At 43.4% G+C, this 13070-nt stretch overlaps 1 protein-coding gene across 1 annotated transcript in view; it reads right to left on the reverse strand.

Annotated features, from left to right (window-relative positions):
- The window catches only part of Glb1 (galactosidase beta 1), a 116791-nt gene that overhangs the window by 67703 nt on the left and 36018 nt on the right, over positions 1-13070 (reverse strand). Inside the window, exons 6-7 of the mRNA XM_048348625.1 lie at positions 9850-10030; positions 3112-3170 (exon numbers count right to left, since the gene is read on the reverse strand). Coding sequence (XP_048204582.1) covers positions 3112-3170; positions 9850-10030 — 240 coding nt within the window. The remainder of the gene's footprint in view (positions 1-3111; positions 3171-9849; positions 10031-13070) is intronic.

A 13070-nucleotide genomic window follows, 5' to 3' on the forward strand; every position in this document is an offset into this window, starting at 1 on the left:
TGCTGGTTAACTCCAGTTAACCAGCAAAAATCCTGAAGTAGAGCTGTGGCTGACATGGTAGAGCACCAGCCTTAAAAAGAAAAAGCCAAGCAAGAATGTGAGGCCTGCAGGGAATATAGCCTAGTGGCAAGAGTGCTTGCCACCTATACATGAAGCCCTGGGTTCGATTCCCCAGCACCACATATATAGAAATAGGCCAGAAGTCCAGGCACTGTGGCTCAAGTGGCAGAGTGCTAGCCTTGAGCAGAAAGAAGGCAGGGACAGTGCTCAGTCCCTGAGTTCAAGGCCCAGGACTGGCAAAAAAAAAAAAAAAAAATTACCGCGTTAACCTTTAAAAAGGGGCTGGGAGGGCTGGGGATCTGGCTCAGTGGAAGAGCGTCTGCCTAGCGAGCACAAGGTCCTCAGCGAGTTTGGTCCTCAGCTCTGGGAATAAATAAATAAATAAATTAATTAATTAATTAAAATAAAATAAAAAGGGGCTGGGAATATGGCCTAGTGGTAAAGTGCTCGCCTCAAGAATTTGAGGCCCTGAGTTAAAGCCTCAGTACAGGCACACATACATACACAAAAGCAAAAAAAAAAAAAAAAAAAGCCAGATGGGAGGAGTGGCTCACATGATAGAGTACCAGCTGTAGAAACAGATAAGGAACTACATGGTTTAAAACCCAGCATCAGGGCTGGGGATATTGCCTGGTGGCAAGAGCGCTTGCCTTGTGTACTTGAAGCCCTGGGTTCGATTCCCCAGCACCACATATACAGAAAATGGCCAGAAGTGGTGCTGTGACTCAAGTGGCAGAGTGCTAGCCTTGAGCAAAAAGAAGCCAGGGACAGTGCTCAGGCCCTGAGTCCAAGGCCCAGGACTGGCAAAAAAAAAATAATAATAATAATAATAAAAATAAAACCCAGCATCAGGGCTGGGAAAATGGCCTAGTGGCAAGAGTGCTTGCCTCCTACACATGAAGCTCTCGGTTCGATTCCCCAGCACCACATATATGGAAAATGGCGAGAAGGGGTGCTGTGGCTCATGTGGCAGAGTGCTAGCCTTGAGCTGGAAAAAGCCAGGGACAGTGCTCAGGCCCTGAGTCCAAGGCAAAAAAAACAACAACCCAGCATCAGCAAAATGAAACAAAACAACAGTTCAACTGTATTATATATGTACAGACTGTTCTTTTATAATTTTTTTCTAAACAAATGGTAAAAATGTATGAGAAATTTTAGGAAATGACAAAAATAAATAGCAAAAACAAATAAGGATTTAAAAAACTAAGTTAAAATTTTTAAAAATAATTTTTCTAAACAATAAATTTAGAAGACCAAATAAATAGTAAACCAACTATTCAAGTAAAATTTACAGTGAGTCAGGTATTATAAATTATTTAAAGTATACTAGAGGATGTACATAGGTCAAATGTAAGTATTTGCTCCATTTTAATAATGGTCTTGAGTATCAACAGAGTTTTCCTGAGGAGAAGTTCTGGAACCAATGCCTTGTGGATATCTAGGGTTGAAAATTACTGGGAGGAGCAGGGTGCTAGCAAGCCCACCTCAGGTGCTCAGCAACACCCACCCCATGCTCAAAAAGCAGAGCTGGGATGAGAAAAGGCTGTTTGTAAACAAGGCTTGCACACAGGTGCTTAGTAAACAACAACCATGCTGAAGAAGGGATGGGTTTGCTGGGTGCCAGTGGCTCATGCCTATAATTCTAGCTATTCACGAGGCTGAGATCTAACTACCAAGGCCAGCTCCGGCAGGAAAGTCTGTGATATTCTTATCTCCAATTGAACAGCAAAATGCCATAAGTGCATCTGATAAGATAAAATAATATTTATCAAAATGAAACCCAGGAAATGGAAACGAGACTTTTTTTCTTTGTTGCTATTTTTGTTTTCTTATCCTTTTGTTTATTTATCTGTCTTTGGGAGGGTAGGGGGGCACAGAAATGGAGGGACAAACAGTGAACAAATGCAGCAGTGACACCCACTGGACACTATGTATAAAATGAACTATATAACCTGTGGGCAGAGATGGAAGGGAAAAAGTGGGAGAAAGTGAGGGAAGGAGGGAAGGGGTGACCCTGTTAAAAAAGAAATGTACTCTATGCCTGCCATGTAACTGGAACACCTGTGCATACCACATTTACAACAATGAAATTTTTTTTTAATCCAGAAGTGGAGGTGTTATTTCATTCTTGAGTGAAAAATCTAATCATGAGCCCAAGGCTTTGAGCCTCAGTACAGAACCAGCACAGAAGAAAAAAAAAAAGGGGGAAGGGAAAGAGCTGAAAAACCTTCACAGCTGCCTGGCTCCTGCCACCATCTCTTCTCCTCCCAGCACCTCCACAATGTGCCAGCGAGCAGCTAGAGGGCAGTGGGCAAGCTACATCCCAGTACCACCTGGTTACTTGAAAATGCAGTTGCCAAGACTCCATTCAGACCTAGCTGATTGAATAGCATATTTTAATCAGATCCCTAAGCGATTCAAAAACATTTGAAAAGTGGAGATGTTCTGCCACAAAGAGCTCTCAAAGAAACATACATCTAGCTGGGCGCTGGTGGCTCACACCTGTAACTGTAGCTACTTAGGAGGCTGAGCACTGAGGATCATGATTCAAAGCCAGCCTGGACAGTAAAGTCTGTGAGACTCTTCATATCCAATTAACCACCAGAAAACTGGAAGTGGCACTGTGGCTCAAAGTGGTAGAATGCTAGCCTTGAGAGAAAAAGCGCAGAGACAGAGCCTAGACCTTGAGTTCAAAACCTATTCATTACAAGAAGGGAGGGAGGGAGGGAGAGAGATCTAAACCAGATCACAACCCAGCCACTCCTGGCCTATGCTAAGTGACATATGCACCTGTGATTCAATGAATATGGGGACACTTGTGGGACTTGCCTGGTCCGCTCATGTTAGTCTGGCTTTGGTTTCAATTTACTGGGTTGTTTCTGCTGTTATCTATGGGTCCAGAAGGCTATGTCAACCCCATCCCCCATCCCATCAGCTGCTGATCTCACACCAGACAAATGAAGGATGCACTATGTCACCTCCATCTTGAACCCACAACTATGATGGAGTTGGCATAAGCCAACAGTCTCCACCCCAAATCCCAATTCTCACCAAAGGTCCTCTGGGCTCAATATTCCTCTGCAATAGGAAGGCCTCTGTGACATTGTTGTCTAAAAAGTAGAAGAGGGAAAGGAAAGGTCAGTTACTAGAGTGGTGGGAAGCTAAGCAACAGGGCCTGCCCAGGCCTTGAGCTGATACCCAGCTATGGGTGGAATTGTACTAACTACCCAAAATTCATAATCTGGAATCTAATCTCTAATATGACAGTATTAAGATGTGGAGTCTTAAGCTGGATGCGGATGGATTACACCTGAGGATCAATGTTCCAAGACAGCGTAGGAAGACAAGTCCAAGAGACTCTTTCCTTTGATTAACCATCAAAAAGTTGGAAGTGAGTCAGATGCTTGGTGGTAGCTCACTCCTGCAATCCTAGCTACTCAGCAAGCCAAGATCTGAGGAATGGGGTTCAAAGCCTGGGCAGGAAAGTCCATGAGACTCTTATCTCCAATTAACTACCAGAAAACCAGAAGTGGTACTGTGGCTTAAAGTGGTAGAGTGCTAGCCTTGAGCTAAAAAACTTGGGGACAGGCTCTGAGTTCAAGCCCCATGACCAACATAAACAAACAAACAAATGGTGGGAAGTACTTTGTTATAACAGCCTACATTGGCTGTGAACCACCCCCTTCCTTTCTCCAGTGCACCTTGGGCCCAGGACACTTGGAAGCTGGCTTTAGGCTAAAGCCAAACCATTCTCCTAAGATATGGGGGAGATCAGAGGCCATCCCTTCCTCCTGGAGCAGGGGCATATGGTCTTTCCCAGCTGTTTGCCTCCCTTAGTTTACTTCTCAGACCAGCCTCCTCCAGCTGTGCCCCACAGGGCCTCAGCCTACTTTGTACCTTGCTCTTCCTAAAGGCCATGGGCTGACCAGATGCTTCCCTTGGTGAGGACACTTCCACACAACCTCCCAGGACTACCCTGCGCTCTGCTATCAGAACTTGCCAGCTAATTAATATATGGAGACAAGGTGCTCTAACTGTGTTAATCCCTGAATCACAGACCAGACTCAGAATCCTCATTTGTATCCCACTGGCCATACTGAGCTACTTGCTCTCAGTCAGTTTTTCCTTCTGGAATATGCCATCAGGATGCCTATGAATTGTCTCATCTCCCCTGTCGTCTAAGTTCCTTCCTCTGCTAAGATTTCTCCATGAGGTAACAGGCTGCCTCGAACCAGTGAAAACATCCACACTGAGCTCAGAAAAGGCCACCCTGTCCCATACTTCACGAACTATGTCCCAACACATGTATCTAGGGTGAAAGTGAAGCCAGCCTTGGTAGTTCTGGAAAGCTCAGTTTTCAGGGCAAATGTGCTGAATGCAAAAAAAGCAGAACCTCGTTTACTTTACAAAGCCACATTTTCTGTCTCTATTGGTCTCTCTCTTTCCTTCCTTCCTTCCTTCCTTCTTTCCTTCCTTCCTTCCTTCCTTCCTTCCTTCCTTCCTTCCCTTCTCTTCCCTTCCCTTCCCTTCCCTTCCACCCTTTCTCCCTCCCTCCCTCTGGGCTGGCACTGAACTGTGATCCTCTGGACCTCAACTTCCTATGTAGCAACAATTACTGGCATGAAGCACAGGTACCTAGCAGGATTTCTTTTTTTTTTTATTAATTGAACATAAATTTTTTACAAGGTGTTGTGCAAAGAGGGTGCAGTTACATAGTAGGGCAGTGTGTACATTTCTTGTGATATCTTACAACCTGTTTTTCCATCCCTTGTCTAGGTCAGGTAGACACATATGCAATATACAATGTATCAAGAACATATACAGTGTTCACAGACTTGGTCTCTACTGTCTCTCCGTCTCCCTTTGTTAACAGTCATATATCAGGGAGATCATGCCCCTTTGTTTTCTGTGTTCTAGGCTTGTCTCACTCAACATTATTTGTTCGAGTTCTGACCATTTCCCTGCGAATAACAATATTTCACCATTCCTAATCGCTATGTAGTATTCCATTGTGTATAAGTACCATATTTTTTTGATCCATTCGTCTGTGGAGGGGCATCTGGGTTGTTTCCATATTTTGGCTATTGTGAATTGTGCCACGATAAACATGGAAGTACAAATGTCTTTTTGATATCTTGGGTTTTGCTGTTTAGGATAGATGCCTACGAGTGGTATGGCTGGGTCATAGGGTAGGTCTATATTGAGCTTTTTGAGAAACCTCCATACTGTTCTCCAAAGTGGTTGTACTAATTTGCACTCCCACCAACAATGGAGAAGGGTTCCTCTTTCCCCACAGCCCCTCCAGCATTTGTTGTTTCCTGAGTTCAGAGTATAGGCCATTCTAACTGGGGTGAGGTGGTATCTCAGGGTTGTTTTTATTTGCATTTCCTTTACTAGTAGGGATGTTGAGCATTTCCTCATGTGTTTCTTTGCCATTTTTATATCTTCTCTTGTGAAGTCTCTCTTTAGCTCTTTTGCCCATTTCCTAATAGGTTTATTGGGCTTGGAGGGGCTTAGTTTTTTGAGTTCTCCTAGCAGGATTTCTTGATATTAAGCACTAGGTAGCTTGATACATGGTACTCAGAAATATCCACTGAAGACCTAACTTCCCCCTATTGGTCAGGACCCTACTTTTACAAGTGATGCTGACGTGACCTCGGACAGACCACTGTCTGTCCCAGGAACCCCAGGTGCCACAGTGCCCTCTTCCTTCCTCCAATCAGGAGTAGTCACAACTACCTTCAATGTGTCCCTCTCAACAGAAATATGCTAAGCTTTTCCACTCTGTGAGCAAAGATATGCTGAGGCAGGAGAAAACAGACCCAGCACTTGTCTGCATCTGGGTAGATGAGCTGGCTCACCACCAGCACTGACCAATGGATGCTTCTAGAAATACTCAAATCACTTCAGGTTAGTTTTTTGCATCTCTCTTATGAAAGGTTCTCTGTAAAAATGTAATTTCACTCCAGGCACTAGTGTAAATCCTAGATACTCAGGAGGCAGAAATCTGAGGATAACAGTTAGAAGCCAGCCAGAGAAATAGTCTGTGAGACTCTCCGAACAACCACCACCACCACCAAAAAAAAAAAAAAAAAAAAAAAAAAAAAAGCCAGAAGTGTGTAGAGCACTAGCCTTGAGCAAAGAAGCTCAGGGACAGCACCCAGGCCCTGAGTTTAAGCCGTAGGACATGCACACACATGCATGTGCACACACACCTCACACACACACACACACACACACACATAATTTCAGGAAGTGAAGGTGTGGCTCTAATGGTAGAGCACCAGCCATAAGTGAAATAAGCCGAGAAAGCACAGGTGCTAAGTTTAAGCACCAGTACTGATGCATGCGTGAATGCCATTCCAATCTAATTCTCAAACTCTGTCTTCTGCAGTCCCTTCAGAGAGTTCTAAGTGTCTTACCCTCCCAAGAACAGCAAAGTTTTTATGTACTTTGCAGAGCTAGTCTTTTATTTTTGGGGTGGAGGTATACTGGGGATAGAATCCAGGGCAGCCTTGTGCATACTAGCTACATTCATTCATTCATTCATTGTCCATTGTGGGGCTTGAACTCAGGGGCTGGCCGCTGTCCCTTAGCTTTTTCACTCTAGGACTTCCATTTTTTCAGGTGGTTAATTGGAGACACAAGTCTCATGGCCTTTCTTGCCTAGGCTGGCTCTGAACTACAATCCTCAGATCTCAGATCTCAGGAGTGAGCCAACAGCACCCAGCTGCCACATTTACTTTATCAGCCCCTCTTTCTATATACTTTTTCCTGAGTCATGTAAAAATTAGTCAGCCACTCTGTATATCAGTTTGACAATAAAAAATAAATAAATAAAATTAGTCAGCCATGAGGGTCTTTTACTTCTAAATTCGTGTTCCTTCAGGACATGCTTTACACAGCATAATATAGGACCAGATATGATAGTGCATTCCATTAACCCCAGCTACTCGAGAGACAGAAACAGTCTGGGGAAGTCAGTGGAAAACCCTATCTGATGAACTAAAAGCAAAAGAAGCGGGTGCTGATGGCTATGCTTATAATTCTAGCTACTCAAGAGGTTGCAATCTGAAGAGGTCAGTTCAAGCTAGCTTGGGCAAGAAAGTCCGTGAGGTTCTTATTTTCAATTAACCACAAAAAAAGCTGGACATTGAGCTGTGACTCAAGCATTAGAGCGCTAGCTTGGAGTGTAAAAGCTAAGGGACAGTGTCCAGGCCCTAAGCTCACCTCCCCAGAACTGACCCCCCCCCCCCACACACACACACACTAAAAGGACTAGGCACATGGCTCCAGTGGTAGAACATTTATTTGCAAAAAAAAAAAAAAAAAAAAATGTTGGGGATTGAACTAGAAAAAAAAAAAAAAAAAAAAAAGAACATTTATTTGCCTAGCAAGCAGGAAGCTCTGAGTCCAAATTCTGGTAACACACACATACACACACACATCACACCAATACTATAGCCACAAACCTTAAAAGATTACAGTTTTCTCCATAATGCTATTCAATGGAAAAACAAATAAGCAAATGAAGCCCAGTCTAGGAGCCCCTTCAGGACCGCCCCCCCCAGCTCTCCCCATCGCACCCTACAAGAATGCTGCTCTCAATCCAAACAAAGGATCCACTCACTTCTTTGTTTTTTCCTAAGCAGCCAGAAGCATTCAAACCACACAGCTTGCTGATGCAGGCTGAGTCTTAAGTCTGACAGGACAATTTCCCTAGCATCTGGCAATTACTATAACTCTGAGTTATGCTGAAAGATATTTACCTGACAAATACTTTTCTTATCTCTTCTTTTTTTTGCCAATCGTGGGGTTTGAACTCTGGGCTGAGCTCCTTTTGCTCCAGGCTAGCACTCTCACTTGAACCACAGTACCACTTCCAGTTTTTTAGTAGTTTACTGGAAATAAGAGTTTCACAGACTTTCCTGCCCCAGCTGATTTTGAACCTTAATCCTAAAATCTCAGCCTCTTTTTTTTTTTTTGCCAGTCCTGGGCCTTGGACTCAGGGCCAGAGTACTATCCCTGGCTTCTTTTTGCTCAAGGCCACTTAAGCCACAGTGCCACTTCTGGCCATTTTCTATATATGTGGTGCTGGGGAATCGAACCCAGGGCTTCATGTATACAAGGCAAGCGCTTTTGCCACTAGGCCATATTTCCATCCCAAATCTCAGCCTCTTGAGTAGCTAGGATTACAGGTGTGAGCCACCAGTGCCCACTCATAACCAATATCTTAACAGTGGGGCTCAGCTCACAAGCCATTACCACCAGCCAGTGGCTGACTTCAAAGTCTGCTAAGGCTACAACATGGCCCTGAGAAACCTACCAAGATGGGAGACAGAGAGAGCTGGGTAGGGAAAGGGGAAGGCAGGTGAGAGGAGGGGAGAAGAGGACAGAAGAGGCCAGGGGAGAGAAAAGAACGGACAGGAAAGGAAATGTGGGCAGGGAAGGGCTAGAGTGGGGAGAGAGTAGAAGAAGGAAGGAGATGGAGTGGGGAACACTCAGGAGCATGGAGGGAAAGACAGCAGAAGGGATGGAGGGGCAGGACATGGAAGAGGAAAGTAAGGAGGAGAAAGGAGAATAGGAAAGAGAAAGACTGAGGAGGGCAGAAGAGAGGTAGACATCGAGGGTGGGGCAGGGGAAGACAGTGACGTCTGCATGGGACTGCTCAGCCCCTCCCTCATCCTTTCTGGGCAGCCCAGCCACTGAAAGAGAGAGTATGCCAGAGTCCAGGCTAGCTGCACCTGTGTGGACGTGAAGCCACAATGGAAACTCCCTCCTCCAGGTAGAGGTAAGACACGCTTCTGCAAATAAGGGATGAATGACTCCATTTTACCTGCTGCTTGACAATGTAGGTTAGATCTTAAAACTCCCCCAAAAGCTCATGGTGCTATTGGTCAACAGTGGAAGCTTTAAGATGTGTGCCTAAGCTGGGTACTGTAAGCCTAGCTACTCAGGAGGCTGAAATTTGAGGATCAAGTTTCAAAGCTAGCCTGGGTAGGAAAGTCCATAAGCATATCATCTCCAATTAACCACCCAGTCTTTGGAGAGCTGTGATTCAAGTGGTAGAGCCCCAGTCTTGAGTAAAAAAACTAAGGACACTCAGGCTCTGATTTCAAGCCCCAGTACAGTCCCAGTCTCACACATATACACAAAAACATGTGGGGTCTAGTAGGTTCTAGATTGCTGGAGGCATTGTCTCTGAAGAGGATTATGGGAGCTTGGTCTCTTCTTCCTCTTTCTCTTTCACTCCCAAGCTAAATATATCCCGAATCAAAAAGCAAAAGAACGATTATGTACTGAAACCTTTAAAACTGTGCTAGCCAAAATGAACCTTTCCTCTTTTTAAGTGGATTGTCTCTGGTATTTTGTTACAGTAACAGATGAACACACTTGATAATGAAAATTCTGAGAGAGCTCATTGAATCTGCTCATGCCACTTAAAACAATAGCTGCTGCCCACAGTGACCAACTGTAAGCTGCATTTTCTTTCTTTTTTTTTTTTTTTTTTTTTTTGGTTGGTTGTAGGGCTTGAATTCAGGGCCTGGGTGCTGAACCTGAGCTTTTTCATTCAAGGTTAGTGCTCTACCACTTTGAGCCACAGTGCTCCTACTTCTGATTTTCTAGTGGTTAATTAGAGATAAGATTCTCAAAGACCTTCCTGCCACGGCTGGCTTTGAACCAGGATCCTCAGATCTCAGCCTCCTGAGAAGCTAGGATTACATATAGGAACCAGCAGTGTCCAGCTGTAAGCTGCATTTTCTAGTTAGTTATTGCACAAACACTGACCTGCTCCGAAGTCCACCGTAGCATAGAGTCCCTGAAGGGTACCACACTGTAGGAATTTTTCATTTGCTCCATCAGTGGTGAACAGAAGCACGTCTTCACCCAGGTGGTAGAGGAAGCGGTTTTCCAGGAAACGCATGTAGTCATAATCACAGGCAAAATAGGAGCCATATTCATTTTCAACCTGCAAATTTAAAGAGGAGGGGGAAATCAGTAAGTCCTATGTAGATATTCGAATGCAAGATTTTCTTTTCTTTCCCCCAATACTGAACTTGAACCCAGGGCCTGGATACTGGTCTTTGGCTTTTTTACTCAAGGACGGTATTCTACCACTTGAGTCACTGCTCCATTTCTAGCTTTTTGCTGATTAACTGGAGATAAAAGTCTCTTGGAGGGGCTGGGAATATGGCTTAGTGGTAGAATGCTTGCCTTGCATGCATGAAGCCCTGGGTTCAAATCCTTAGCACCACATAAACAGAAAAAGCCAGAAGTGGTGCTGTGGCTAATGTGGTAGAGTGCTGGCCTTAAACAAAAAGAAGCCAGGGTCTGTGCTCAGGCCCTCAATCGAAGCCACAGGACTGGCAAAAAAAAAAAAAAAAGAAAGAAAAGAAAAAAAGAAAAGTCTCTTGGAATTTCCTGTTTGGCTGGCTTCAAACTGAGATCCTCAGATCAAAGCTTCCTGAATAGCTGGATTATACCTTCAAGCCACTGGTGCCTGGCTAATGCAACCTTTTTGGGGACCTTCCGAACACTTGATGAAATGACGAGACCTCATGATTGCCAGGAGAGTTTCTGCTGGGACATCAAAACTCATTTTTTCTAAAAGCAATTAGCATGGAAAGTGACCTTCCATGAATCTTCTTTACTGACAAGCAAGATAAGAAAAAGACCAAATTGATTTTTAGATTATAATGATTTTCTCTTCAGTAATAACAGATACTTTGGGAATATGGCCTAGTGGCAAGAGTGTTTGCCTCATATACATGAAGCCCTGGGTTCAATTCCCCAGCACCACATATATAGAAAACGGCTAGAATCGGCGCTGTGGCTCAAGTGGCAGAGTGCTAGCCTTGAGCAAAAAGAAGCCAGGGACAGCGTTCAGGCCGAGTCTAAGGCCCAGGACTGGCAAAAAAAAAAAAAAAAAAGAAAGAAAGAAAAGAAAACAAACAGAAATCATCAGGGAAAAAAGTGAGGGAGGGGATAACACTGTTCAAAAGGAAATTGTATTTATTAACTGACTGTAACCCCTTAAACTTAACTGTAACCCCTCTGGATATCACCTTTACAGTAAGATTTAAATTTTTAAAAATAGCATCCACCAGGCACTGGTGGATCATGCCTAGAATCCTAGCTACTCAAGAGGCTGAGATCTGAGGATCATGGTTCAAAGCTAGCACAGGCAGAAATATCCTTAGACCCTCATTTCCAATTAGTCACCAGAAAACCAGAAGTGGTGCTTTTAGCTCAAAGCGGTAGAACACTAGCCTTAAACAAACCCTCAAGGGATAGTGCCCAGGCCCCAAGTTCAAGCCCCACAATTCACACACACACACACACACACACACACACACACACACCATCCACCAATTCCATTTGTGAGAAAAGTATCTTATGAAAGTAATTTTCTTCCTTTCTGTTAATCTTGAGAGGATTCTTCTTCTGAAGCAGTTCTGCTTTGGCTTGGCCCTTGCTAATTACCTTTTAGTTACATACATCCTTTTCCTGGTGCACTTTAATTAAGACACACTGTTAAAAGCTCCCTGAATTTTACTTACATCCTGTTAATTAAGCCATATCCTTTTGCAGACTGAATCTGAGCCCAAGCAATGTGAGCAGAGGGATTAGGCCTGCCTCTTCAGAGATAAAAATGGAGCAGTCAGCCTGCTGTTTGCTTGTTGCTAGCTAGGTAGGTTTTTGGCTGAATGGGCATAGTTCTGCAAAAGTAAACTTTGCCTTAATGATTTCCTTTCTAATTAGTCTCTTTATTCCTATGTGACACCTCAACATCTGAAGCTACTTCTAACACATAACCTCTGTAAGCATTTTAGTAGATAGCCCTCCAAGATTATATAATATATACCTATCTTCTTTCCTCAAAATGGTATGTTATTTACACCAAGTATAATAACACTGCTTTCTTTACCTAATATATTACCCAAATTATACAGGGCAGGTAGTAAGGTGGGCAAATGTAAGAAATAGAAGCTCTATGATTTGTCTTATCTTCACTTGTCCAACACCCAGGATATTTCTTGCTTTGTTCTCCATACCTAACACCTGGCTTGAGCTTAACATCAGAGTTTAAACCATCTCTCCTTTACTCTTCCAATAGGGATATCTGGCAATGTCCAGAAACATTTGGGTTGGCACCACAGTTAGAGGGAATGGTTCTAATGGAACACAGTAGATTGAGGCCAGGGGCACTGCTAAATATCATTCAGGGCACTAAATGATGAATACCAAAAGCTTGAATTCAGGACCTCATGTTCTTGCTTGACTTTCTTGTTCATGGCTGGTGCTCTACCACGTGAGCCATGCCTCCAGTCTGGCTTTTTGCTGGTTAATTGGAGAGGAGTCCCTCGGATTTTTCTGCCTGGACTGGCTTCAAACTGAGATGCTCAGATCTCAGCCTTCTGAGTATCTAGGACTATAGGTATAAGCCACCAGTTCCCAGCTTCTTTTCTCTTTATATATAAAACACACTTATGTGTTTATATACAGTATAGTATTTGTATATATAAATATATGAACAGACTTAACAATATCTCAAACATCACATTTCCATGAGGGAATAGAAGGAAAAGCACTAAGAAAATAAAACCTAAGAAAGTTCCTTTGGGAGTAAAAGGAAAATAAAGAAACATTGCTCTTTAATAAAATGAACTTTCAGATTTACCCACTACAACAAAGAACCTTAAATGTATGAAAGAAACGTGATACTGAAAAATATACCATACTCAGTATGAAACTTCAAAAACACTTGAGACTAGACTATAACCTATTTTCACCAAAGCCAGGATGGGGGAAGGGAATGAAGTACGATCAGTGACACTTGGGAACCTTTTAGGGTGCTGTTTTCTGTCTAAGGATGGTGCAGTGTGGATGCTGATGTTACAATTTATTATATTGCACATCTATGTAAGTGTGCTATATTTTATAACTCTACAGAACTTTTTAAAGGGATTTAAGGGCCTGAGCACTGTCCCTGGCTTCTTTTTGCTTTG

The sequence above is a fragment of the Perognathus longimembris genome, chromosome 6, assembly GCF_023159225.1.
Source record: "Perognathus longimembris pacificus isolate PPM17 chromosome 6, ASM2315922v1, whole genome shotgun sequence".
Classification (NCBI taxonomy): domain Eukaryota; kingdom Metazoa; phylum Chordata; class Mammalia; order Rodentia; family Heteromyidae; genus Perognathus; species Perognathus longimembris.